Source organism: Ixodes scapularis, unplaced genomic scaffold, assembly GCF_016920785.2.
Source record: "Ixodes scapularis isolate PalLabHiFi unplaced genomic scaffold, ASM1692078v2 PGA_scaffold3__209_contigs__length_174095766, whole genome shotgun sequence".
Taxonomy (NCBI): Eukaryota; Metazoa; Arthropoda; class Arachnida; order Ixodida; family Ixodidae; genus Ixodes; species Ixodes scapularis.
In genome coordinates this window covers 35,959,987-35,987,739 of record NW_024609868.1, presented here as the reverse complement: position 1 = coordinate 35,987,739, position 27,753 = coordinate 35,959,987, and the positions used below count along the sequence as shown (strand labels likewise).

Here is a 27,753-nt window from a genome sequence, read left to right as displayed (position 1 = left end):
TAGCTCAAATATAATGGTTCAGCATGTGTGTCGTACGGAACATTAGCAATGAAACGAATAATTTTTTCTGAAGAGTTATTAGTTTGTTGACGTTACTTTTGGTCGTTGTGCCCCAAACTAAATGGCAGTAGTTGATTTATGAGCCGAACAGAGCATGATAAATTTGAATCTTAACTTTTGTAGGCAAAAGAGAGCGACAGTAACCGATGATGCCAGCTATCTTTGCCAGTTTGTGAGTTAGAAATTCTATATGATGATCCCATTGCATAAACTCTGAAAAAGTTAGGCCTAGCGTTTTATGATGACTTACTATTTCAATTTCCTTGTTTTCAATTTTAAGAGCATAACTAGCATCAATATGTTTATTTACAGGTCTAAAAGCAATCGATTTTGTTTTGGTAGTATTTATTTCGAGGCCATTTTTTTCTGACCATAAGAGAAACTTTTCTAAGATAACATTACCTTTAATAATCAGTTCATTGATATTCGTCGCAGAAATAAAAATACTGGAATCATCTGCATACATTATAAAACGTGAGTGTTGACAAATGTTGACGATGTCATTTATGTACACATTGAACAGAAGTGGGCCAAGTATGCTGCCCTGCGGAACACCAGACTTCAATAGTTGCAAAGATGAGGTATAACGATTTATTGAGACACACTGTTTGCGATGTTGTAGATATGACTGAATAAGTGCCAAAGACGTGCCCCGTACACCATAACAGGAAAGTTTATCAAGAAGCGTTGCATGATTAAGAGAGTCGAAAGCTTTGCTAAAGTCAATAAAAAGTCCCATTGCCATCTGTCGTTGCTCTATATTTTTTTAATATTAGTTCCTTCTGCGTTAACAAGGCGCATTCCGTAGACTTTCCCTTACGGAAGCCAAACTGGAAGTCAGTCAGCACTGAATGTTTATCAAAAAAGTTATCTAAACGGCGCAAAATAATTTTTTCTAGCCCTTTGGAAAATATGGGTAAAACAGATATTGGCCTATAATTTGTGATTACATTGTTATCGCCTCCCTTATGCAAAACGGAAACTTTCGTGAGTTTCATATGTTATCTGGGAACTTTCCAGTTGACAAGTATATACTAACATTGGGGCAATTATATCAATCACAAATTTGACGGGCTTTATTTGTAAGCCATCAATGTCGTGACTTCTGCTATTATTAGGTCTCATAAATACATTAAACACTTCCGACTCGTCAGTAGGGGCCAGGAAAACAGATTCGTCTACTCGACTCGAGATAGACGAGGAAGCACACGCATTGTGAGCGCGGGTAGGTATGTTTGTAAAATGGCGATTCAAATAATCAGAGAGCGGTATTCCCGATACATTTTCACCAGATATCGAAAGCGTATCTATTGATTGTTTTTTATTGTTACGTTGAAGTACTGTGTTTATGGACTGCCATACATGGCTTCATAGCTCTATCAGTGACTCTGAAATTGTTCCCAGCGGATTTAAAATCATTCGAAAAGACCGGTGCTCTCGGGGTGGAGGGGTCGCAATAATGTTAAAAGATACACTGAACTTTACGGTTATGAATGATGTTGATGGAACCGAGTCTTGTTGGGCTAGAATAAACTCATTTTCTCCTCCCATTATTGTTGGTGCTGTTTATCGTCCCCCTAATGCTGATTTGTCGTTTTTAGAAAATTTATACTCACACCTCACGCCCATTGTAAAAAAAATAAGCACGTTATTATTGCAGGTGACTTTAACCTTCCCAATATTAGCTGGGAAAATCTTTCTCCTTTGAACCGCAACTGTACTGATTCTGTCTTGTTAACTGAAATGTCGTTCAATCTAAACTTGTATCAAACCGTCACTACAGCCACACGTGTTCAAGGTTCATCGTCAAATACTCTTGATCTCGTGTTTGTTTCAAGTGATGTCGCGAAGCGCACCTTTTCATGTGAGGTCTCGGAAGGCATCTCAGATCATCGCATTGTTGTTTTTGAATATAATACCTCTAGTGTAGGTTGTGCTAGTCCTGCTCGTAGGAGCACACGCAGAGTGTACGATATTAAGAACGCGCTCGACGAAAGTGTTATTGACCAATTTGAAGTTAAACATGACGTTTTTCTAAGTCTGTACTCTTCGCCAGAAAATAATGTTAACGAAATCTGGTTGTATTTCAAAAACCTAGTTAATGGGTGTTTGAATCTTTATGTGCCTAAAAGAACTCTCCGCTCCAAAAATCATAACAAACCGTGGTTAACGCGTAATATTATTCACTTAAAACGCGGAATTCATAGACTGCGCAAAAATAAACACAATCTTCCACTAGGAGAATATGCTGACAAGATGAGGGAGCAAAAGCAGGTGTTAAACAATTCTATACGCAAATCCAAGTATAACTTCTTTAACGCCTCACTACCTCGCGTTTTAATAACAGACCCAAGGAAATTCTGGCGATACATTTCTCCCAAGAAGGAACAGCTAGATAAAATAATTGTTGACGGAGTAGACGTAACTGCGGGCAAAGAAATGTCCACCGCCTTTAACCAGTACTTTTCCAGTGTGTTTTCGCAAGACAACGGTGTCGAACCGAGCTCGCCAGATTTCCAGTTTGCACAGTCATTGCCTGATATTGCCATCTCTGAGGAAGGAGTGTTCGCTTCTCTGCTCAGTCTAGATACTAAAAAAAGTTCTGGTCCCGACGATATACCGAATGAATTTTTAATGAGATACGCGGAATGGTGTTCTAAATATTTATACTGTTTATTCGAAAAATCGCTACGAGAAGGTTCAGTGCCAGACGATTGGAAATGCGCAAGAGTCGTTCCCATCCACAAATCGGGGAGCACCGATGACACTACTAATTATAGACCCATTTCTCTGCTCTACACGGTCAACAAACTGCTTGAGCATATAGTACATAATCATATTTCTTCTTTTCTCGAAACAAACAACGTTATTTGTTCCGAACAACATGGATTCAGGCGTAAGCTCTCTACTACTACGCAACTCACGGAAACGGTTTATTATTTTTCGGAAATTATTAACAAAAGGGGGCAAACGGATGTAATATTTTTAGATTTTTCGAAGGCCTTCGACCGTGTGTCACACCCCAAACTTCTTGTAAAACTATCTAAATTATTACCAAATGGCAAAGTGCTTCGGTGGATTAAAGACTACCTATGCAATAGGAAACAGATTGTTGAGGTAAAGAAGGAACGATCATCATTACTGCCGGTGCATTCAGGCGTTCCCCAGGGATCTGTGTTAGGCCCTCTCCTTTTCCTCGTTTATATAAACGACGTAGTAAAAGATAACATAAATATAAATTTTTGCCTATTTGCCGACGATCTGGTTATATTTTCTGAAATTAAAAATGAGGCAGATCAAGCTAATCTCAATTCGAGCCTGAAAAAAATCAGTGACTGGTGCCATACATGGCAAATGCAGTTAAACCTTGAAAAATGTGTTTCGATGACAATAACGCGTAAAAAGTCTCCGTTGGTCTTTTCATACAGTTTAAATAACTCTGCTCTGCAACAAGTTTCTTCATTCAAATATCTTGGAGTCCCTATATCTTCTGATCTCAGATGGAATGCCCACATTGACTCGCTGTGTCAGAAGGCGATGTTCAAACTGTGGTATCTGAAACGTAACTTAAGACACTCTACATCTGCAACAAAATTAATAGCCTACAAATCTCTCATCAGGCCACTTTTAGAATATTCTGACATTATTTGGGATCCACACACATTATCGAATATAAATAAACTCGAAAGAGTACCAAAAGAAGGCACTAAGATTCATTTACAACAAATACAAAAGATTAGATTCTGTGAGTGCCCTATACAACATAGCCGGTATCAAGCCCCTCCAAACGCGTAGGAAAATTAACAGACTCACTTTCCTATACACACTGATAAACAATGGCTTTAGAATAGACAGGTCACGCTATGTCACTCTAAAATCTGCGAGAAGCACACGTAGCTACCATGCCTTATCACTTACAGACTCCCAATGCCATACCGACTGCTTCAAGTTTTCTTTTTCTCCGAAAACCATTACTGAATGGAATGAGCTGCCTTTTGACATCGTAAACACGACTTCCACCCAATCATTTAAAACCTCGCTCTTTTCGTTCTTTAAGTAACCTCGAGGGCTACTTGTTGCTTATTGTTTTGATTTTGTTGTGACTGTTGTCTGTTAGCCAACTTTCAATGCACTGCCCCTGAAATAGTTTGGCAGTTATATATCTCGAACTGAAGTTGTGTTGGTCGTTTGTGTATATAACATCGTTCAATGTCTTGTTCGCTTTCTAGCTTAAACGGTAAAATGTACACGGTAAAGTGTAATGATCCTCACTGTTTCATTTCATTGTTGTGCAATATTTAAGTTGTGGGCTTAACGGTTTCTGCTCTTTACTATGTTCTTGCACTGGCCTTGTACGCTTCAGTCATTGATTAAAAGCCCGTCCTACAACGCCCTCCTTGAGAAGGCAGTAGTATCTGTAAATAACTAAAAAACAAATACCTTTCTTAACACCCTCTCTCAAACTCCCCTGCGATTGAAAACATTAATACAATAGAATTTTTTTTTCTTTTGACATTCCGTTGGCTTTTGTACGGTCATCACCTCAGACGGTCACGTCGTCATTCTGACGACGTGACCGTCTGAGAAAATGAAGCGTGCTGAAGATTATGCCAGCGAAATCCTTGAGTTTGATGTGTGTCCTCACGGAAGTTGTAGCGAAGAGCACGTATGCATATGTGTTGTTATTCATTGAGTGATCTCAGATATCAGAGCTACAAGGATCATCTGACCCTGTGTCCCATGGTGTTTCTTTCATAGTCACCGGAAAACCCGGTAAACATTTTTGGGCATAAATATACACACAAAAAAAAAACGAAAATTAAATTTTAAAATAAACGCCGAAAAAAGTATGCCAAATTGTGAAAAAATAAAGGTCGAAAACGCGGAACCCTAGATATAGGTCATCAGGGACTCTTGAATTCGCACACCGATCAGTCTTAGCAATTAGTTGTTAGATTTGCACTGTGGAATGGGTGCACAATGAGCAGTACCAGTAGAGTAGATGCTCTAAAAAAGATGAAAATCGGCAGTTTGTTGTGTAGCTCGAAGCCCGGATAACACTGCTGATGTGAGGGGGTGGCGCACCGTATTCTATCACTTCTGCGAAGTGCACGAAAAGACGGCCTGGTGGAAAGGAAGATATAAATAGAAAGATAAAGAACGAGACAGAAAAGAGCAAGAGTAAGAAAATGCATAGCAAGAGAGAGAAACGTAAAAAGAAAACGGAAGGAAAACTTCACGCCTCCTCCCTCTCTAGGGACGGTCAACAAATCATTTTAAAACACCCAACAGAGCCACAGCCTACAGGGTGACGCCTGTCTAATGGCCAATTGCAAAGGGCACAAAGTGACAGTTAGGTAAAGACATATTCTTTTTTTGCTCGGTTTGTGTCGAAGCGCAGCTGTATCGTCTGAAGGATCGCCCCAGGCGGCGGGGGAGGACCGGAGTAGAGGGAGTGTCACGTGTCACGACAATGTCGCTCTCAGGGGCGCTTCGAGCGACATGGCCTCCGAGCTTCGGGATCTTGGAGGCCATGCGCGGGATGCACTGGTCCCCATGGGAGACTGCCGGGTGTGGTCTCGAGTCGTAACCGTACCAAACATATCGGCTTTGAGTTCATTGTGTAAACGGGCGGGGTTCGTAGGAGCGCCCATCTTCACGACACTTTCTTGTGATGTCCGTCGAGGAGAGCGTGGAGTCTTTTGTGTTTTATTTTGGTTGTCCGTTTAAGAGAGCGTGTTGTTCTTCTGCTCGTATGCTTTTATGGCTGACCGTCTACCAGAAAGAAAATAGCGTGAGAATCTGGGATCCTGTTTGGTTTTGGAGGACGGAAAGTGCCGGGCGGCGACGTCTGGTCGCGCCCAACGCTGTCAATGTACTATGTTAAATAAATCTATCTAAGTAAAGTTTAATACCACCCGACTGAACTTCACTTCGCAACGTGTTCGTCATCAAGCCCCTTGTTTCAAGTGGCCAAAACCTTCTACTGTAGAAGGTTTTCTACATCAACGACCTTCATAACTGTGACACTCCCGTATCCTCGGTAGCACAACCAACCGGAGCCTACTCGGCGCCACGCCAAGTCCGTTCACGACAACTACTTCGCACCTTTGTAGTTTCGCTAGTGCTTCGGTCCGCCGTATCGACGGCGCCCAGCCGCGGCCCCTTGGCAGAGTCACAATAGGTTGGGAGAGAAGGCGCCGGGGACCAGCAATCTCCAAAATCCAAATCCTTCAAACCCCTTACAAATATAACTTTCTGCAATTACTGTTTTTCTCAATACGCCTGAGTATAATAATATAATAATAATAATAATAATAATAAGTTTATTCACAAAGAAAGCATACATACAATATACTTAGTCTCACAAAAGCACTTGCGTGCTTGTGCGTGAGTACTTACAGTCCAGCATGGGATGAATTTAACAAATCGGAAGTATGTAAAACTCGAATTCGCGTGGTTCTTTCTGCGCGCTCTCGAGCGCTCTTTCCAGAGCGCGCGAGATCGGGTGGTTGAAAGAGAGTGCTGCGGCCTGATCGGGTGGTTCATTCCGAGGACGCCTCTCCCTCTCAGAGCGCTCTTTGGCACTCCGTGTGTAGCCGTCGGAGTGCGGAGTGGCGCAGGCGTCACGTGGTACTTGGACGGGGATCACGTGGTTTTGTTGACGATGGCCGGCAGTGGTCTGTGGTTCGGTGGTGGTGTGCGGGGTACGGCATGACGGCGGTTGATATGTGGTTCTACGAAGTGCTTGTGAATTCGACGGTGCGAGGATTACGACGGACGGGATGACATTCCTTTGCGACCGTAACAGAAAAAGTCGAAGTGTGAAGTATTCCCAGTGCTTTCACGAGATCGTTCATCTCACGGCGGTGAATCCGCTAAGCCTAACCGACGAAGAAACAGCTCGCAGGGCTCGCCGCTGTTTTACCGGGTTTTGTGGTCGCTTCAAGAAATTTTCAGGTTTGGTAAAAGTGCGTTCAAAGGTTTGTGTTGTAAAATAAAGGGAGAGCCGAATATAATTCACTGTGATTTTGGCCACATGGCGATGCTTGCACGATATTTCGCCGTGACAAAAATGCGGTTTATTAACCATTTTATATTTGCCTGTTCTGTCGCATGGATGATCGCTATCGCTGCGCGTTCACGGACGAAACCGCGATGAGTTGACAACTCTTTCCAAGCGTTGGCTTTCGTTCCATTCTGCGCAAATCAATTCAAATACTGTCGTTTTCTTCTTTTTTTTTTTTTTTTTTTTACATGCCGATGCGTAAACCAATTTACGTCCCAACAGTTATTTCATCACGTTGCGAGCGTAAAATTTGCTCAGTCGTCCACCGTACGCTGTAAGATCGTGTTGTTTTTAACGCATTACCAATGTCAATAAATATGAATTCCGTGACTGGTCTGGGAATCTCGGAGCGCTCTGAATCCAGCAGTTGTGATCGGCTGAAAAGGATCCCGAGTAGCTCTGGAGGCGAGGAGGGGGCGCTCTGCTGAATCGAGGTCAGAGGAGAGAGGCGACCACGCGAATTCGCCATAAATTGATACACTGATTGGAGTCCTTTTTATGCGGAACTCAACGTGAAAGAAAACAAATGGTTCATCGCCTTAACAGTATACAAGCACAAACTTTTAGGCTAGTAAGCATGAAACGAAATTACCTATTTTTATACAATATTAGTAATGATTTACATAGACTACGCAAGGTAAAACTCGGAGGCGCCATTGAAAAGCTCAATTTTAACACTTCTTATCTCTTATCTGTACTTACCCGCAGCACTGCACGAAGTGAAGTCCCCACCCGCTTGCATTCCACTGATATTCAACATCGCGTATGCGCATAAAGTTATCCTGCCAATCATATAGGCACATTCGCACATACAGACCGTTTTAAGAAAGCAAAAGTCGAGCACTTGTGTGAAGATCGAATGTCGCACCGTTCGCCGGAAGTGCGCCGGTCGTTCATGAATCCCGATGTGGTGCGCCAAGCTAACGAAATTATTCAAAGCGCATTTGATGGTTGCTAGTGGCCATAATGTTTGCCATGTGTTTGCTTTCTTCCTGACTGAGTATGCCGAGATAATTTCAGACCCACCGTTCGGGCGCAAATCTTGGCCGTCCGTAAAAGCTCGTCCAAAACGGCTTAGCGGGGAGTAGGGAACGCTTGTTATGACGGACAGCATAAAATTTGAGTGGGAGATATACAATGAAACTAGGAAGACATCATATTAACTTTTGTGTGGTAGTGAGGTCGAATTTATTGCGTTTCCTTAAAAGCACATGCGTCAACGTTGGGCTCAACTTTGATACTCCTGTGAAGATGCGGCTTGCTTCTCGCGGACGTTTGGCAAACAAAATATCGAAATATGTGTAACGCTCAAGGTGACCAAATTTCAGTTGTAGTTCACTGGTACTAGACGAGATTATCGAAAGTGAGCTCAAAGATGCACTCGTGGGGTGAGGTCTTACTACGTTTGCATACGCACGCACAATATCCGGTGTTTCGGGATCCAAGGAAAGTGCCCCGGTCTTCGTTTTGTAGCGCTCGAGAATGAGTGTAGTGTGCATTCGTAAGAAGTCAGATAATTGAAAACGCAAGCAGCGCGTTCGGTCGCGGCGTAATAACATGAGATGAAGTAGCTCAGTCGAAACCGAAACTGAGTGGCCAACTAGTTCCCAGAGTGCATTGCGTGGTATTTCGCCGCGATGGGGCGCGTCGGTTTTCGAAGAAGTCCATTGTTTGAAGACCGGTGGTTTCGCTGCGTTTCCATAGAAGCCAACGTTACTAAACCACTCAGTTGGGAAGCTGCCATAGAGACTGCTCTCAAAAAGTGTCCCCGATCTGTCCTCGAGCACCGAGCTAATGGCGAACAGAACGCCGCCATTTCTCCTGCAGCGGCCACTCGAGGAACTGCACATGACGACTATTTTGCTTTTAATCGTCCATTTTGGGCCGAAACAGATACAGCGGAAGAGGTTACAGGGGTGCCACCCCCGTCTCCCCAGCGGACGCGCCGCGTCGTACTACCGAAGTTAAAATGCACCTAGGTCGGGACGCGCTACTTGAAAGCACCGCTGAGGCATGGTTGTATAAAAACAATATTAATTGTGCCGCAAAGCCTTGCAAACTAAAGATTTTAAAAACATCACGCGCCCTTCATTTTGTATTAAACTCCAATAAATTTCATACAATAGGAGTCTTTTCTGTTTGTTTTTACGCAAAAACATGCTTTCTAAAAGCTCAAGGTGACCACAGTACAGACAAATGACAAAGAGTGGCGCTTTTGTCGTATTTAGCTGGGTCTCGGTGGACGCCAGCGGCCCAGGTTTCGACAGCGAGTTTCCCAACTGAGAGTTCTAGTAACGTTGATATAAGCTAAGCCTTTTTCTTTCTTTACTTTTTTCACAGGTAAGTTTGCTCGTTGCACCTTTTACGGGCAGAAGTTGGAATTGAGTACAGGATCCTTGGTTCTGCAGCGTGAAGCAGACCTTAAACGCTATCTAGGCGCTGTGTTTCGAAACGTAATTATTTCATAGAATAAATACACTGCAATTACCACAGCAGCCGTCCGGCGCGTCAAGCGATGGGAGGTGAGACTTGGTGGGTGAGGGGGGGGGGGGGGATACTGTTTGTGCAAGCAGCGTCTATGAGCAGTTCCGTAACTGAGATAATCTAATAACGTCTGGGTGGGGTAAGTGTGACGTCACCGCTCCATAGAGTTATTATAACGTACACTAGTGTCTATGCGACTTCCGGTAGGCAAATTGAAGCAGACAGCAACCAGACTACTCTTGTGGTGCTTCTGCGCATTCTTATGGGAAAACGCGCCTGCATTTCGTCTCTTCGACGGAAAATAACATAGATAACTTTTATTATTTGGGTCGTACCGAATAGTATGTACCTTTATTAACATTGTAAAAGTGTAATGGATTTAGTTACAGCCTTTTTCTTTACCAAACCTCTGTTTCATGACAGGTATTCAAAAATGAGCGTCGGTTCTAAGCAAAATAACAATCGAAAGGAATGCAGAGTTTCTTCAAGGTTCGCCAGCATACCGACGTGGTTATGTATTGCTAATATGCCCGCCCTGTCACTATATTAAAATTACTCCGTCGTGCATCTTTACGAGCGGCTAAAAAAATTAGACGCTTACAAATCTCTCTAAAGCGACAGCGCAGCTCTTGACGTAAAATATTTTGCGATATACCGTGCTAAAGAATATATATATATATATTTTTTAAATTATTTATTATCATGTTATGTATATAAGGAGGTGAAGGGGAGGGTACGGAGGGCCCTCCTCCTCTTCCGTATCCTCCACATCCCTTTCTCCTCCTGTTACCCCGACGGCGACGCCGACGCCGCAAAACACTGGAACGAGCTTTCGAAATGTAAATAATAAAGTACTTTGGCTATGAAAAGTGTATTTTTATTATTTCCTAGGTCGGGCAGCTTTCATCGGGCACCTGTTCTTTGGTTTCTACCTATTTTCAAGGATTTCGAGTGTGCGGGTGATGTTTTGAACGCAGAACAAGCATCTTCGCACATATTCATGAGCAGAAAGAATACATTAGTACTTATTTATTGCAAATCCGACTGTATTACGTGGTCTTCAATTTATTTTGATCGTCTGCGTGCACAAGGAGTTACTTATCCAGTGTTACTGCGTAATCCTTGCCGTCTCTCTTGGTTTTCCACGTGTTCTTCGTTCGTTTGGCACGTACATCCCCCAATGCTGAAAAGCGCCAACGCCGTGTTCGCGCTAACAGTGTCCGACAGTGCACATAAATACATGTACGAAGTAGGTTTAGCGCCGTTTTCCATGCCACGAATTTAAAATAAAAACGGCATAACTGACCAATTATTTCATCTCCGTGACTGAGAAATGTTCCAATTTGACTAGTACGCTCGAATTTTTCGTGATATTTACTCTTATAATCAATCGCAGGGAAAAAATGCACTCGCATTTTTCCATAGAAATGCATTACAGGAAGTCAATTTCCGACTGGTTGCTTTCTGCAACAATTTGCCGCAGCACACTAGCGCCAGTTGAATTTCTAGCGTACATTATAATAACTTTATGCACCGCTCCAAACAGACCGTTGATAGGGGCATTGTAATCGACGAATACATGAGACTGTATTCTGTTCTGAAAGAATGGAATCCACTGCAGAACCACCACTCAAAGAGAAAAACGAGAAAAAAGGCGTCCGTGAAGATTCAACACAATGTGGGAGAAGCAGTCATTTGCCGAACCGAACACTAGACGCCTCACAAGAATATCTTGGGCTTCTTTGAAGCAATCGCTTGTTGCCAATTTACGTGTAGGACGTTTCAAACCTGGTACACTTCGAAAACTTTGTCGCGGACGAAATCTACGGCAGCCCCACAGGTCGCAGCACAGCACACAAGACACTAGGCCAGGAAGGAGGCATTCCGGGATTGGAAAAAGCTACTGCGTCATTCGTGAAAAATTTACCACGTGATCAGGCTCCTGCCGATGCCCGAGACCAGAGAGCGGAGTCAGGTGATAAAAAAGCATAATGTTGATTGGTCCGGCGAGTGCTCACCTTCTTCCACGCTTTCAGCTTAGGGAGTGAGGGAAAAAGAGAGAAGGAGTAGGACAATGGCATCTCCTTCAAGGCCAAAAGGGGGGCGCGCTTACAAAGACTTATCTTCAGTAGTGTTAGGACGAACGCGTTACAAGTAACGAAGTTACTGGTAACGCGCTTGTTTTTCGACTAACGTATACTAACGTACACGTTAGAATCCCAAATGTCTAACGAGTAATGCCGTTATTATTTTGCGTTATTTCCTATCAAATTACGCCCCCCGTTACTCGTTACTTTTGATGAAAAATGACCGCATGATTGTTTGAAAACAAAATAATTTTTATACTGTACACTGCGTAAAAGTGGCGAAGAAACCCCAACAAAGCTATAGATACGTAGACCGACACGCGGGCTTGACATCACGGAGCTGCGGCGGCGCTGCGATCGCTCCGGAGCCGGGTGGTGTGGGCAGAAGGGCGCGCGTTTGGCATGGACGTGAGAGCTTTTCAGCATGCCGCAAAGTTGTGTAGCCGTTAATTGCACCAAAAGGTACAGAAAAAGTAGCGCAGTGAGTTTTCACAAGTTCTCGGCTGACTGAAACGCATAGAAGGTGGTTAATATCCGTGGATCGAAAGGAATGGTTGCCTCGCGAGGACGACCGTTTGTGCGGCAAGCACTTTCTTGAAGGCAAGTGTGGCTTCCATTTCAATCTCTGTCCATAGGCTTGCTCATGTCCAGGGAAACCGTCATCTCACCGCGATCACTCAGATTTTGCACCGACGGTGTACGCGCACAAAGCTCCGGCCAAGCGCTCGTCGATGGCTCGCTACCATGTGTTGGCAGCAACACGTTACTGGTAATGCGTTACTTTTTTTTTTGTAACGTAGGAGCGTACTTGTTAAGTTTTAAGACAGTAACGAATAACGCGTAACGTAGTTGCGTTGCTCGCTACATATTCTCCCCAAGACATGAAGAAAGTACCTTTTTTTTGCGCTTTCATGCTTTGTTTTACCTTCAGCCCAGACGCTACGCCATCATGGTGTTCGTCATGTTTCTGTACGTGTTTATCACCTCTCAACCAATTACGAACAAGAAAGGCCCAGTGACTCGCTCTTTTGACGCTTCTTGATTGACCTCACAAGCTCGTAGCTTCGGTTGCGTATGAACTTAAGCTGAAATGAACTACAGGCGCCAAGCCAATAATTATTGCACTATATTCCACCTACCTTCAAAATTTCGCTTGTGTTTTCCTCATGCAAAAAGTCCCACTTCAGAAAAACCACAACGCCCACGCCCTTTGTCCCACAGTCAAAAAACGCTGTCGCCAAAAATCAAACAAACAAACACCGTTATTGTCAATTTATAAATAAAAAAAGTAATGCAAAATTAACGTGCGTTACTTTGTATCGGTAACTGTAACGCACTCCTTTTATTTTTAGGTAAAGTAGGTCGGTGACGCTTTTTTTTTTTATTTGCAAGTAACGAGTAACGTATTTCGTTACTTTTTTTCGGTAACGCCTACAACACTGCTTCCGTGCTACCATGCGGAAGGAGGCCGGCGGCAGAACGGAAAAAGCTTTACCACTTGTCCTGCCTTCTAGTCACGAGGGTAAGAAAAATATCATACCGTGACTTGAAGGACGGTGTGTGTATTTAGTCAATTAATAAATACACTTCCGCAGACCCGCAGTCTGGTGATCTACTGTGCTGATCCAGGCGGCAGCGCGGAAAGCGGCTCGAAGTAATTGTAGGCCTCGAGAGACCTGTACGCCTGATACCGTGTCGGCCGTGAACTGGCTTGGCGAAAAAACTAGATAAACGAAGACGTGAGCCATCGACGTCGGTGGCAGCAACTTCACGTAGGAACTCCAACAGTCTTTGTGTTCGGCGTATGGATCGTGTAAGGCAACGCCGTCCACGCACAGTTGATCTCGATACCGCTGCCGTTCAGGCTCGGGTAGCGAGCTGAAATAGTCGGGCATAGCATACGGCATACGTTGGAAGGGAATACGATGCACACATAAAGATAGAAGCGTCTCTACAACGTCAACAACGAGCGCACGCCACACAACGCAGTGGCGAAAACACGGAGAGCCTGGCCGCTTTTGTCCACATAGCTTCAGCACATACGCGGCTTTCCGGCCGTGTTGGTATACAAACAGAGCCGCGCCGATCTCCTCGAGAAGACATTTTCAATGTTCTCAGGACCGGGCCCAAAAGGAGCGAGATTATCGCTGCGCGGAACCCCTAAGCGTCTTTGGTGCAGTCCTTGTATAGAAGCTGCTAAGATCACCGTCGCTGCACCCTGAAGGAGCTGCCGTCTCAATGGAAAGAGACATTCGTTCAGAAGGCAACTTTCTGCTGCCGCTCGAAGGAATTTGCCGGCCATCTTCCACTCACTTTTCGCGCAAGATGGCAACTCCGTTACCATGGCCCGGGCTAAGTGCTATGTTTGAACTGAGGGAAACGAAGTCAGATAATTTACTCTTTAAATGTCTACTCCGTATGCCGAAACACTAGTTGGCAGTGTGATTACGGTAAAACTTACCCTTAAAAAACAAAATGTTTCTTTTAGAAACGATTTTTTTGTCGTTAGTGTTTTATATTCCCGCTTCGTTTTACGGGAATAAAAACGAAAATGTAACGGAGAAAAATCATTCTCTAACTTAAATAAGTAACGAAATTACTTTAGAATTGCTTTGTAACATATGTAGATATTTCCTTACAAAATTACTCATAAATGCGAGGGATTACAAGTACCAAATTGCGTTACTTGTAACAGATTACTTGCAAGTCTGCTTGCCGGCAGTGTTTATGTCTCCGGCGGCCAAGCTGAAAACGGCTAGTTTGTGGCCGGACTCTTGCCGACCTTGTTTATGTCTCTGGAGGTCAAGAACTTGCCAGTGGCCAAGCTGTCCAGATACTGGCCAACCGTCGGCCGATCGACGATCACTTTTTGGTACTGCTGGGTAGTTAACGCCGCGTCTAAACTAGCTCTTCGATCCCCCTTTGGACGGTCCGCATGAATCGGGTTCTTAAGGTATCGCTCTAGGATTTACTCCGGAAGTGCCTGAAGATAGTGGAAGCTTTCACTAAAATTGTGAAAAGATTGGCTTGTTGAGTAAATCACGAAAAATTAACAACTATGTTTTCTTTATACTTAGCGTACACCTAAATAGTATCCTGTGTCACTGTGGTGCTTATTTGAGCCAAATGAAGTAGAGGACAAGTAATCCAATAGGTGTTTTTCACCGATTATTTAGTCGTAATAATCGCCTGAATAGCCAAAAACGATGTTTTGTAATGATTTTGAGAAAAAGGCTTAGCGATAATTGTTTTATAAACAAAAACTTTTTTTTTTTACTTTGAAGGTTTTATGTATTTATACTCTCAACTAATGAACGCACCACCTTTGAGCACCTCTGCAGTAAACCCCAACGCGTTACGTTTAGAAACCGATTGTTTGCGGACCGCCCAAAGCGTTAGTTTGCACGTGGGAGTTCAATGAACGGTATATTTATCAGAAGCGCTGGAAGGCAGTTCCAATGAGATGTTTTTCTTGGTAGAGGTTATACCACTGAGAACAAGAGGTCTTTCAACTATGGCGAAATGACAGCTGTAGCATTTTTCCCGAGGAGAATAAATTCGAATGGTTCAGTCCTGGTTCTTTAACTCGCAAAGTTACAACCTGAGGGTCACTGACACGGGTTCGTCGTCGTTAACTACGGGATGTTTTGAAGCGTTCGACAGAAAATGTCGAACCCTCATCCTGATGCCTCGCACAAAAATATCTAAACTGGTCATTGTTCAAAGTAAAACTAAAAAAAATTATGACTTCAAGCCAAAAAACATTTTGTTCAAAAAGCTCCATCGACAAGAAAAAAAAAAAAAGAAAGAAAGAAAGAAAAAAGACTCTGACCAGCTCATTACCATTTTACATTTCCTGGCCTCGATGGAACAGAGAAATTAAAGTGTGACTTTGAGTTCGGTCATAAAACTCGGCACTGCTATATACTATGTAGCATTCACAGGACAAGTAGCCTTTGTGAAAGGACTGCACTATGTCCGCCATGTTCAGCGGTTTGTTCGCAGCGACTGCTTTTTCGGCCTTTCTTTGCTCCAGCGCCAGCCCGTCCTATCCTGAGCTGAATCCAGCACTTGGGAAGTACCAGAACGTTGCTCTAGTACGTAAACGAATTAATCTTGCGGTTTTTTTTTTGCGTTTTCAGGAATTTTTGTAAGTATATACGTACCCGCAATGCTCTGAAAACGCCAATCATCGGCTTACCTTCGATCCGTCTAGCCAATGAGTAAGGTGGGCGGCGTCGCGCCCTGAAGCTGCGGTTTTACTCCTAATACATCATACACAAAGGCAGCCTGCAGGCACTCTCTAAGGCGTGTTTCTTCACTCTTCTTGTACGTAGTTCAACTACTCTACTGAAGCTACTATAGTTTAACTACTTTTCTGAGTCATTTAGTAACTTTCAGTTACATTCTTATTTTGCTAATTAGTAGTTTACCTTGATTATTTTTACGAGTAACTTTTTTTCAAATTACAACTTACTTTCCAATTTTATTGTTTGTTTTGCCCATGAGCCCCTCACTGCAACAACACTGCTACGAGCCGCGGGGAGCGAACAGATATGGCACAAGAGAGGCCGAGTTTCGCCCACTACAGGAGGTGCACGCAATGCATCTTCGCCCAAAACAGCCCACAAAATGCAGCGCCTGCTCAGAAGCTCATCTGGTGCTCCCGTAGTTTGTGCTGTACTTCAAGAATCGCGTGCTAAAGGGCAACGCAAAGGTGATCGTTTTGCGTTGCCTTTCCTCCGAAAACTTAGAACATGCAGGTCTTCAAAGATTTGAAGATCGTTCGAGAAATCTTAGTAATTCCCTCAACGTGTTTACATTCTCTGAGCATGTACTTGCACTTTACTAAAGTGTTTTTTTTTCTGGTACTTTTCGAGGAAAGTTAAACTCCCGACTTCAATGTACATTCATCGAATTTGAAAACAAAAAATGGCGTATCGTAGTGTGAAAACGCGCTCTTTCGAGACATCATCTGGTCATTTCTCTAAGTGAAGTAATGGCGGCTATAAGACCGACACAAATAAGTGGCTTATAAGTTGATAGTGTCAAATAGTTGGTCAGCGAGAGTAAAAGAACTACTCTGTGGCGACTTGATTTTGTACATTATTTGTTGCCATTTCTGTAAAAACTGATACACCTCCGACTACCCCTGGAGCAGTGCATACCTATTAAAAAAAAAGAACACAGGAATAGAAAGGGCGTCATGAAAGATTGCGGTAAAAGCACTTGTACTTTGCCTTGAAATATACTGTATTTATAGTACGTTACTTCAAGTACATTGCACCCGACGTACTTACTACTTTACTTGAAGTACATAACCTCTAATTTACTTTGTACTTTACTTCAAGTACTGTTTAGATGTACTTTACGCAACACTTTAAACAAGCCAACACTCTCTAAAAAGTCAAGTTCAAACAGTGCTAAACCTCAAAGTAGATATGATGCATTTGTAAAATAACTGAACAATATTACTGGTTAAATCGTGGAAAATGGGTTTAATGGGACGATGCCCGTTTCTGGATCGCACTGTAATAGATAAGCAAAAAAAAAAATGGATGCGTGCTTTTAAAGTGGCTTTCGTGATCGTCGTCGTATTCTCTCTCTGACCGATCGCTGTTGAAAATATTCAACAGGCTGCCGCCTCAAGGGGACAACGAGGCACCTCGAGTGAATGAAGCAGTTGTACTGGCGGTCGTAGTATTTGTTCACTTGCCAAATACAAGTCGCATGATTGAACGAGAAAATCCCGACCTGCATGCAATTCCGTTATCCGTCCCAGTTTTCACATCGTTTTAGGACGCATTGGCTCATGAATAATTACGATGTCTCCGACCTTTAGATCATTATTTTCCTGTGACTTCGCATGATGTGCCGAACGAAGCTGCAGAGGGTAGTCGGCCATCCATATTTTCCAAAACTGTGCACCTAGTAGTTGTCGGTAGTTCCAGCGTTTTGAGAGTTCGTCTGCCCTTCGTTGTAGCGCCTCGGCGTTTTTGGATAACGGCAATGCTGTGAGTCGCTTGCCGATCGAGAAATGAGCAAGAGTTAAGGCTCTTGGCTGGTCGTGCTCTCAATGCATAAACGTCACCTGTCGTGAGTTCACCGCAGCCTCGACTTTTCGTACCACAGTGGTGAGCTCTTCGAAGTTTAGTGAACTTCGTCCAACAATCTTTCTAAGGCAGGACTTCACTCTATGAAACATCCTCTCCCAAACAGCTCCCCACCAGGCTGCCCGTTCAGCGCTAAATTTCCAGGATATCTGGTTGTGGGCAACGTAATCTTGAACGTCCTGGTGCGCGTAAGGCTGTCAATACCTACTTGATGTCTTTAAACAACCTTTTAAAGGTGAGAACGTTGTCCGAGTAGATGACCTTTGGCAGACCTCTTTGTGCCACAAAACGACGTAGTGTTAATAAAAAGGTCTGGGAAGACATGCTTGATATGACTTCCAAGGTGGACCGCTCTTGTCACTGCGCACGTAAAGAAAGCTATGAAAACTTTGTTCGGAATCTGTTCTTGGTATAAAGAAGGCCTACAAAGTCGACTTCCACTATCTCAAGAGGGTTTGTGGGCTCGATGCGATCAGCAGGTAGACAAGCTGTAGGTGCTGAGAGTGGCTTGAGCCGATATCTAGAGCATGTTGGGCATTTGTGTATACTCTTCTATACCAGTTGTTTGCCTGGAATAAGCCAAAATCTTTTGCGCAGTTGCGTTAGTGTCTCTGCAGCTCCTCTGTGTAGAACTCGGATGCGTGCACTTAAGATTATCTACTCCGTTATGGCGGTGGTTGGCAGGTAGAATGAGAGGATGTTTTACTTCTTCTGTGGAACGCAACTCTGGGAGCCTTCCGCCTACTCGCGACGCTCCTTTGTCATCAAGAAACGGATTCAGCTCGGCGATCTTTTAGCTTTTATTTACTTGCCGTTTTTCTGTTAGTAAGCTATCTCTTCAGAGAATACCGTGTTTTGAACATGTGTGATCCAGTACAGTTCTGCTCGGGTTACTTCGTCCGCTGAGAGGTGATTTGCTGACAGCTTTTCGTTTGAACAGCTGTTCGTAAAACGAGGTATCCATGCAGTAGCTGGGATTACCTTCTGCAGACTGCTGTAACAATGGAGATCGAACAACAACTCGAAAGAGCTCATTCTAGCTGGTAGCACCGCAGCAGGTATGCAATCTTCCTTCTCCACCTGAGCTTCTTCAAAGCAGTGGTAGGGCCATTCAGAAATGGGTCTCTGGAGCCACACTGGACCTTCCCACCAAGCTTGGGCAGCCTTCATTCTTTAGGCAGAAATTTCCCTAGTGAAAAAATCGGCCGGATTTTCCTTTCCTGGACAATACCTGCAGTGGGAATTTGCTGTCAGCCGTTGAATCTCTTCAACTTGATTTGCGACAAACGTTTACCAACGCTGCGGTTTTCCTTGAATCCACTTCAGAGTAATCGTAGAATCTGTCTGCATGTAGCAGATGAAGTCCTCTCTGTCAAACGTCTTCTGGACGTACCTCAAAAGCCGAGCTCCGATGAGTGCTCCTATCAGCTCTAACCGTGGGAGCGTTTGCCTTTTGAGTGGGGCAACACGAACCTTTGCTAGTAATAGACGAGCATCGACGTTTCCTTCATTGTCAGATGATCGAATGTAAACTGCAGCACCGTATGCTTTAGGACTGGCATCCGTGAACACATGCAGTAAGGTAGACCGCTCTAATCCTCGCAATTCGTGGAATAGGAATCGGGATATGGCGAGTGCTTGAAGCTGATGAAGTTCGTCGCACCACGTGCTCCAATCATTGCTGATCTCCACAGGAACCTCAGCGTCCCATAATATATTTTGTTCCCAGAGCTTCTTAAAGATAATTTTCGCCAGAATCGTGAATGGCGCAATTAGACCAATGATATGGAAGATTCGAGCCGATGCTTGGAGAATGAACCTCTTAGTGTTGACTCGTGACTCCAGTAAACTTAGGAAGGTTTCTAGTGACACCCTAAAGGCCGGTTCACACATACAGCGAAGCGCTAAGTTAGCGCTACGTGAGCGCTCGAAGGAGCGCTCATGTGGCGCTTCCTAGCGCGTGATCTCGCTCGGTTAGCGCTTCAGTAACGCTCTGTTAGCGCTACAGAAGCGCTTTGTTAGCGCTTTGTTAGCGCTCTGTTAGCCCTACAGAAGAGCTTTGTTAGCGCTCTCACACTCCTTGTGCCGTGCTTGCTACTGCGGAACAGCGCGTGTTCGGCGATTCCTTTGTTGTTGTTTTTCCTTTGGCATTGAAAGAAGAGGAAGTAAAACAGCCGCTCTCCAAGCTAAGGGTCGCGCTGGCGATCCAAATTCCAGAGTCATGGACTCTGAGCGCCTAATTCATTGGGTACGACCTCATCGTTTTCTATTCGATATGCGTGACCCTGGTTTCAAAGACACGCAGTTAAAAATAACCGCCTTCGAAAGAGCTCTGTGTCTCGGTCCCTCAACCTAGGAACAAGGTTCGCCGGTACCTGTCGGTATCTCGGTGGCGAAAGATTTCGCGCACCCAGAAGGCTCTTCTGGGCGTTAAGCCGTCCACAGACATATGCACTAATCGCGTATGTAAGAGCATTTGTCGCATTTCTATTTCAGCATCCCATATCCGCCATGGTGCTGCTTAGAGTCACTAAATGAGCTGCGCTTAGAGTATCGTATAGTGCTGCTGATGCACACCCAACCACAGGAACCGGAACCGCATGCACGCGCTAATCCGCAGCACCGCGGTGCAAGAAGTGCTACTGAAGCGCTCACACGGCGCTACTGAAGCGCTAACAAGGCGCTACTGGAGCGCTAACAAGGCGCTACAGAAGCGCTAATCGCGCGCTGTGTTAAAATAAAGTCACACGCCAGGAAGCGCCACATGAGCGCTTCTTGGAGCGCTCTCGTAGCGCTGACTTAGCGCTCCGCTGTATGTGTGAACAGCAAGGAGGTTAGAAGTACTAGGAGGGGGCACGTTGCAATATTGGTGAAGCCTAGTCATAAAAAGTTTAAACGGTTTTGTGCCCAGCGTGACCGCAGTTCTGTCTGGCGATTGGTGCGCGTGACATGTCACGTGTGAGATGAATGGTTGATTGTAGAAGGGCCCTTTGCAGGCTTGCGCGCGCTCCGTCCGGTAGGTTTTATCACATAGAAGGCTAGACTCTGGTGTATTCTAGTACCTCACAGCAAGACGAAGGATAGCTACGGTCACGTGATGTGGTCACGTTGGCATGGTAAGTGAGGAGAGTAAGGAGGAAAATGAGAAAGAGGCGAGGCGTCAAGGGAGCATGGCTTGTGGAGGTTACGCGGCTGACGTCATGCCCTCTCCTACCCTTCTATTCTCCATGGTGAACAGGCCCTAAAGGTGTCTTCAAGCGTGCTCCATACCACACCAAGGATCTTTGTTCCTGGAGTTCTTTCTGCAGGTCCATCAGGAATCTCGTGGCCACTTTCTGTGAAGCGCCTTTGTAAATCCTTGTAGTTCGATGTCCACTTCTTCATTATCATTCCAGCCGATTGCATAATTTCTTGAGTTTTCGAGTATATCTTAAAGGCGTCATTTTCATTGGCGGCTCCAGTGAGGAGGTCATCGACATAGAATGACTTCGCCAACATATCGGCACTCTCTGTGTTTGTTAATAGTTTAAAGTTGTGCTGGAGCGTAGCTGTGAGCGAAAAGGGGCTAGAAGTAGTTCCAAAAGGTACGCGCGTCATTCTCCATTCCTGCAATAGCGGTAGAGCCCCAACCGTCTGCGGTTCGCTCGCGAACCAAAGAAAACGAAGAGCATTCCGATCCTCCGTCCTGATTGAAACCTGTAGGAACACTTTTTGGATGTATGTTGTCATTGCAACCTTCCTAGATCGGGACCGCAGTAAGATCTGCAGCAGCTCGTCTGACAACTTAGGGACTGTTTCCAAATGAGAGTTGATACTGTCTTGTCCTTGCTTGTGTGAGGACGCATCGAAAACTATTCTCACTTTCGCTGTGACAGACTGTTCTCCCAGTACTGCATGATGATGCATACATTAGAGATATTCGGACTCATTCATGACGTTATCTGCTACTGCATCGGGAACAACTTCTGCGTGACCGTCTTGGAGGTACTGACGAATACCGCTGTCGTGGCTCTCTAGAAGGACCTTGTCCTTCTGCAGCTTGCGGACCAGTCCACGCAGCCTAGCTTCCGCCAGATCTCTATTATTGTCAAGCTGCTTCGTCAAGTCGGTTTCCCACGGAAGGGATACTTCATACCGTCCTTCGCTGACACGAACTGATTCCTGAAATCTTTTGAGTACCTGGTCTTCATAGGCTGACTTGACCATAGTGCCTGAAATTCCAATGTGCTGCATGTCCCAAAATGCTTGTGAGCTTCTCTCTGAATGGAAAGCGACGAATAAACAAGGACGAAGAAAGGGACAAAGACAAAGCGCTTCGTCTCTATCCCCTTCTTCGTTCTTGTTTATTCGGCGCTTTCCATTCAGTGATGTACCAACTAGCCCATTTATCTATTTTACTAAAGCTTCTTTCTTCTTTTTTCTGAAGTGCGTCGATACGAAGTGCGCGCGCAACCACGTTTGACTGGTTAGTCAGGGAACACGATGCTTCCGTCGGTTCTTGCACAGTCCATCCAAGGTGCGTATTGACAGCCATGATTGATTGGTCTGCATTTCGGGTGACTTTTCCTTTGACAATTTTCCAAAGCTGCATGGTCGGCTCCAATCAACAAAATGATACCTTGAGCCGAGTTGATTCCTGCAAATAGGCACGCATCTGAGAGGGTTTTGCTTTTTTCCCGCAGAGACTTATAAATCCAAGGTCTATTGGGAGCTTCTCGATGTCGTTCCAAATATGTGGTACTTCCACCACTTCTAAGACGTACTCTGTCTGATGGTATTGACTCGTCAATTTCACTTCAACGATCTGTCTTTGTTGCTTTCGCAGCTGGGTTGATCCAAAGATGTTAATGTTTAGGTTTGCTTAACCAAGCACCCGCATTTTACATCGACGAGAAAGGTCTTCTCGAACGAATGTCCCTTGACTCCCACCACCTAGAATCCCCCTCGCATAGATGTAGGCTCCGTTACCGGCGACCCACTATCTGAATGTCTACATCAAGTCTTGCGGGATTCTCCTTTCCTCTAATGCTTTCAGCAGTGAAGGCATTTAATGCCTTAGAATTTTCCTCTTGGGCGTTGTCCTTTGCACTCCTTCAGCGGGGGTCGCGCATGGTTGTCGCGTGCCTCCCTTTGCACGTGCCACACGATATACGCCGTCTGCAGTTCCGAGCTTGGTGAGCTCGCATTGTACACCTGTAGCAGCGCCAGTCTTGTGCGAGTTTGTTTTTCTTTTCTTCTAAAGTTCTTTCTGTGGCACACTCTTCCTTCTTGTGCATCTGCGAGCCGCAGAAAAATCAATCTGTTGGCGACGGCTTCGTACGATCGTGGAGTACTGCTGCTGATTGTATAGAGTGTGGTATTGGAGTGTGTTCAGGAGACCGACCGCTGCCTTTTGTAGCTCGGTCTGAACCCATGCCTCCTCTCTCGAATCTCTACTTCGACCGTCAAATATTCCAAAATTCCGTCTAGGTCGTCGCTTGCCAATGTTGTTGCCGACGTGCTTGGGCCACCGAAGCTTTGCTGCCGGTAGTATTCCATAACGATGTCGCTTCAATAAAATCTCGTACAACATATATCCGAGTACGAAATGGTGTCAACTCCTAAAACTTTCAGTCCTCTGATGTGGATCTGAACCGTGTCAAATAAATTGCGCAGGGCGAATATGTCGCTAGATGATTTGACATTTTGCAGAGTCCGAAAATTAGCTAGATGATCTTGTATTATAAGCTTGGTGTCGCCAAATCGTTCCTTTAGAATTTCCACTGCGTCGGAGTAGCAAGAGTCCGATGCTTGAATGCCAGCGATAGCCTTGGCAGCTGTTCCGGTGAGAAGTGATCTCAGGTATTGAAACTTGTCTATGTTCCGCAGTTGCGCATTTTTATGGACGGTGTTGAGGGACATACCCCAGAAGGACTGCCACTCTCTGATATGTCCGTTAAATTTCAGCATCTCTGCAGCTTCGGTAGCTTTTTCACCAACGTTGGAGTTTCCTCGCGATGTCGTTCTCCCGTTTGAGACGTTGATGGAGCTGCCGCAACTGTTTGACTGCACTTCAGCCAGTCAATGTGGTACATCAGTGTCACTAGAGCGGTGGCCACTTGGTCTTCGTAATTCATTACGCTCTCGTATTGTTGCTTTAAATCTCCATCCGCCACAAATTGTTCCAACTCCCGATTCAAGGTCTTGAGCACCTCGCTGCTGCGGCTCAATCGTTCGTGCAACAATCAAAGGTATTTCAGGTCGTAGGCTGCGTTAGAAAATACAGTACTGACCTCATTGAGTAGCCGGGTTGTTTGAGCGCGACGAGCCGTCCGTTTTGTTCTGACCCGTTCCATGTCGTCAGATCGTCCTCCGGTTCTGGTAAGGGCCGCTGATGAGGCGACGAGCTCCCGGATTTCGGCACCAAATCTTCTGTAAAATAACTGGGCAATATTACTGGTTAAAGCATAGAAAATGGGTTCAATGGGACGATGCCCGTTTCTGAATCGCGCTGTAGCGAATAAGAAAAAAAATATTGATGGGTGCTTTAAGACGGCTTTCGTGATCGTCATCGTGTTATCTCTCTGACCAATCGCTTTTGAAAATATTCAACAGCATTCGCAGTACATCTTTGACAAAAACAACAACAACAACAACAAAAACAAAGTACAAAAAAATTGGGCAAGCAGAAGCAGAACCAGCTATTAAAGCATTTCTATGAAAAAACAAACCGATTCATGTTCGGCCAGCACATTTTCACTAATGGATCAAAACATATGTACTTTCTCGATACCATAAAAAACACATATAAAAGTAACTTCAAAAGTAATTCGTTATTTTGTACGGTAATTAGTAATTTTGTCAATTACTTTTTATTTGAGTAATTTCTACTCTACTCAGATTACTTTTGAGGCCAATACTCAGTAACTTAACTTCACTACATTTTTTTGAGTAACTTGTACATGTCTGCTCTATGAAGGTTCTTTCATATTATTCATACAATAAATGTATGCAGATATGTCAGAAGCATACACACGTACAAAGCGAACATGCTTTGACGATGCTTGAGGCTTGTCCGCGGATGATTCGGTCGCCTAAACAAGATTCCGGCATGGACCTTTTTTTTTTGGGGGGGGGGGGGGGTGGGGGGGGTGAACGTTTTGGTGTTCAAGTGCATTGCGATGTACTACACTCGCGCGGGAGTTTCTAAAAGTGGAGAGTGCAAATCTGCTTTAATTAAAATCTCCGCACTATGCAAAAGTTACATTGAAAAGATACTTCCCCGAAATTTTAAATATACCCGTCGTGTTTGGAAACAGACTGAATATGATCTATGATATCCGTAGATGGCAATCTCACATCTGTATTTTGAACCTCATGGCTGTATTTTTTTCCCCCGTTAAGAATGGCGCACTTTTGTAAGCGCTCGGAGAGCATCCAACGGAGAGCACGTGACATTAGCCGCAATCGTAACGTAGCCTGTCTCGGGACGAGCAAAGCTGCGGCGAGGCTGACGTCGACAAGACGATTGAAAGCAGGGCATCTGGCCGCCGCCGTGTCTCTGCTCGTGCGGGCAAGTGCGTGCAATTGCAAGCTTGGCAAAGCTACGTTGACGCGCACACTGCACATGCTTTCACGCACAGGGCACCAGTGAGGCTCCAGTTTTAGGCCAGACAGGCATCGTCACTACCTGCCAATGTTCCTAGACGGAGATTACAAACGAGGCTAAGAAACATTCACCAGGTGCCAATTTCTAATCGTTTATTTCGTTTTAAATTTCCCTTTGAAGCCTTTTTTAACGAGAGGCTGGGGTTTCCGATGTGATGCTGCTCCCTTGAACACGTAAAGACAAAGAAATAACCGCAAAAATTTCGTCGTAGTATCTATTTAGTTGTGCAACAGGTTTGGCGACACTAGTTTGACTAATGTTTTGCCTCCTGAGCCATATCTTCTTTGCTCCCCGATGAAATTGAAATATGCTACATTCAAATGAATGTTTGGAATGCCTCCTTTTCCAGGAGTACGTCGCATTTCACTGAAGTAGTCCCTATTATAGTCACTGGATCCTCATGAAATAAAGTCATAGCCTTCTGTGCCTGCTAGCCGGACATAAACCGATACCAACATACTGACGACCAAAACCCCGCAAGGCAATTGGCTAATCGGTCCCCGTTGCCATGGTAATAACCACGCTGGTCCCTTCAAATCATGGAAGCTTCAAAAGGGTGCTTCTAAACCAGTCGCGCCAAGATCACTATGGAGCATTATCGTACTGGAAGCGTTCATCGCCAATAAAAGCGTCTCGTCAACCGGGCGGCTGTTGACGAGAGTATAACGCCGCGTTGGAGGAGCTACAGTTCCAAGATGTTTTGCCTCACCCACCTTACAGCCCAAACCCGCGTCATGAGCCTTTTGGCTTGTTCCCAAGATGAATGAACATCCGAAGGGCACGCGGCTTGCGCCCGACAAGGAGGTCACCCTTGCAGCGCGCCGTTGGATTCCGTCAACAGCTTCCTTAATTCTATTAAGGTTGAACGAGGAGACTTGAGTACCGGTGGCGGGAGTGCATCGTTGCCAGTGAGGGCTATGTTAAAACGTGATATGCCCCTGGAAGAAAGAGACTTGAAACTTTTATTTGAACATAACACGTATCTGTACCATTGCTGAATACAAGAGAGTTCCCAGGAGGCAAAACTTATTAGCACCCCTGGTATACAACATATTTTATTTGTGTTTCTCTTTTAATTTATTATTTGATTTATCTTTGCAGTGCATTCCTTTCGAGGAGACGTGGTACTCAGTGTACAGGAACTATGAGACGGACCCAGCGTTTGGCAGTATGGATATGTGTACCAGATTTACTAGCACGGGTCCCGGAGTAAATGGAACATATCCATTTATGGTTCAGTATGGACAAAGCTCAGCGTGAGTACCGTTAAGAAAGACGTCCCTTTGCCGTCCTATCGTGGCAAAGGCAGGGATAACACAGAATATGATTTGTTAGTACAGAAAAACCGTATACACACGCATGAAGACTGGATGACGGGAAGCGGCCTCGTGCAGGGTAAGCGCGTGAGAGCTCCGCGTGAATGCCTCACTTGTTGGTGCAATGTTCTGCTGTTTCAGTGTAAATGCAACTACCGCAGATTTTTTTTGGAGTGTGAGACGCAGTAGGCCTGTGTGCGTGAAGACGTGCGTGCGGGGGCGTGCGGGAAACAGAGCAGTTGCAACGCGGCAGCGCCAAGCAGAGCCCCCAGCCATGATGCGTGTAGCCCTGGCGCAAGCTCGCGGCAAAAATAACCAAACACCCGTTGCAGCTAAGGAGTTTGTTTTTTCTTAATTTTTTCTGCTTTTATGTCGCTTCGTTTTGAGCTCCTTCTCCTGGCAGGAAGTCCGGAGCGCGCTCGTATCACGGATCAGAGCGCCCCTGTGTGTCTAAACACGCGATGTTTTACACCTTCCGGAAGTAACGCGGAGGCGGCCGAGGAAGAGGTGCGGCTGGCACTGATGTCCATTCAGTAAGCAGACGAGCGCTGCGTCAGTGTTTGGCTGCCAGTCGGCGCCTGTCAACTTCCGTTGCTGGCACCTAACCGGATATGGTTAGGTGCCATATCCGGCCTAACCATATTCTTTTTGAATATTTATGTAGAAAAAGGTGCAAATAAAGAAGCATCCGAAGTTTACAAGTTAAACGGAATCTTTTAGGATGCTTAAGCGCGTTTTTGACAAATTACGAAAGACGAAAGCCTGACTGACATAGGAGACAAGCCTGTGCCGTCTGTGTTGTCTTCAGTGTCCCTTATTTGTTTCATAAACTAAAGCGATATGACCTGTTTTTATATCGTCCTTCTTTTAGACTGGGCGATGCAGTGCGCGATACGGTAAAAAATTACACAAAGTTGATCATGCTGTTGAAGGGAGCACATATAATGTATGCAGCACAAATCACATACTTATTTTG

General features: G+C 44.8%; 1 protein-coding gene across 1 annotated transcript in view; it reads left to right on the top strand.

Moving 5' to 3' along the window:
* The first annotated feature begins 15,674 nt into the window (after positions 1-15,674).
* LOC120839169 overlaps positions 15,675-27,753 on the top strand; it is a 58,198-nt gene continuing 46,119 nt past the window's right edge. The window contains exons 1-2 of the mRNA XM_040209421.1: positions 15,675-15,797; positions 26,563-26,717. Coding sequence (XP_040065355.1) covers positions 15,675-15,797; positions 26,563-26,717 — 278 coding nt within the window. The remainder of the gene's footprint in view (positions 15,798-26,562; positions 26,718-27,753) is intronic.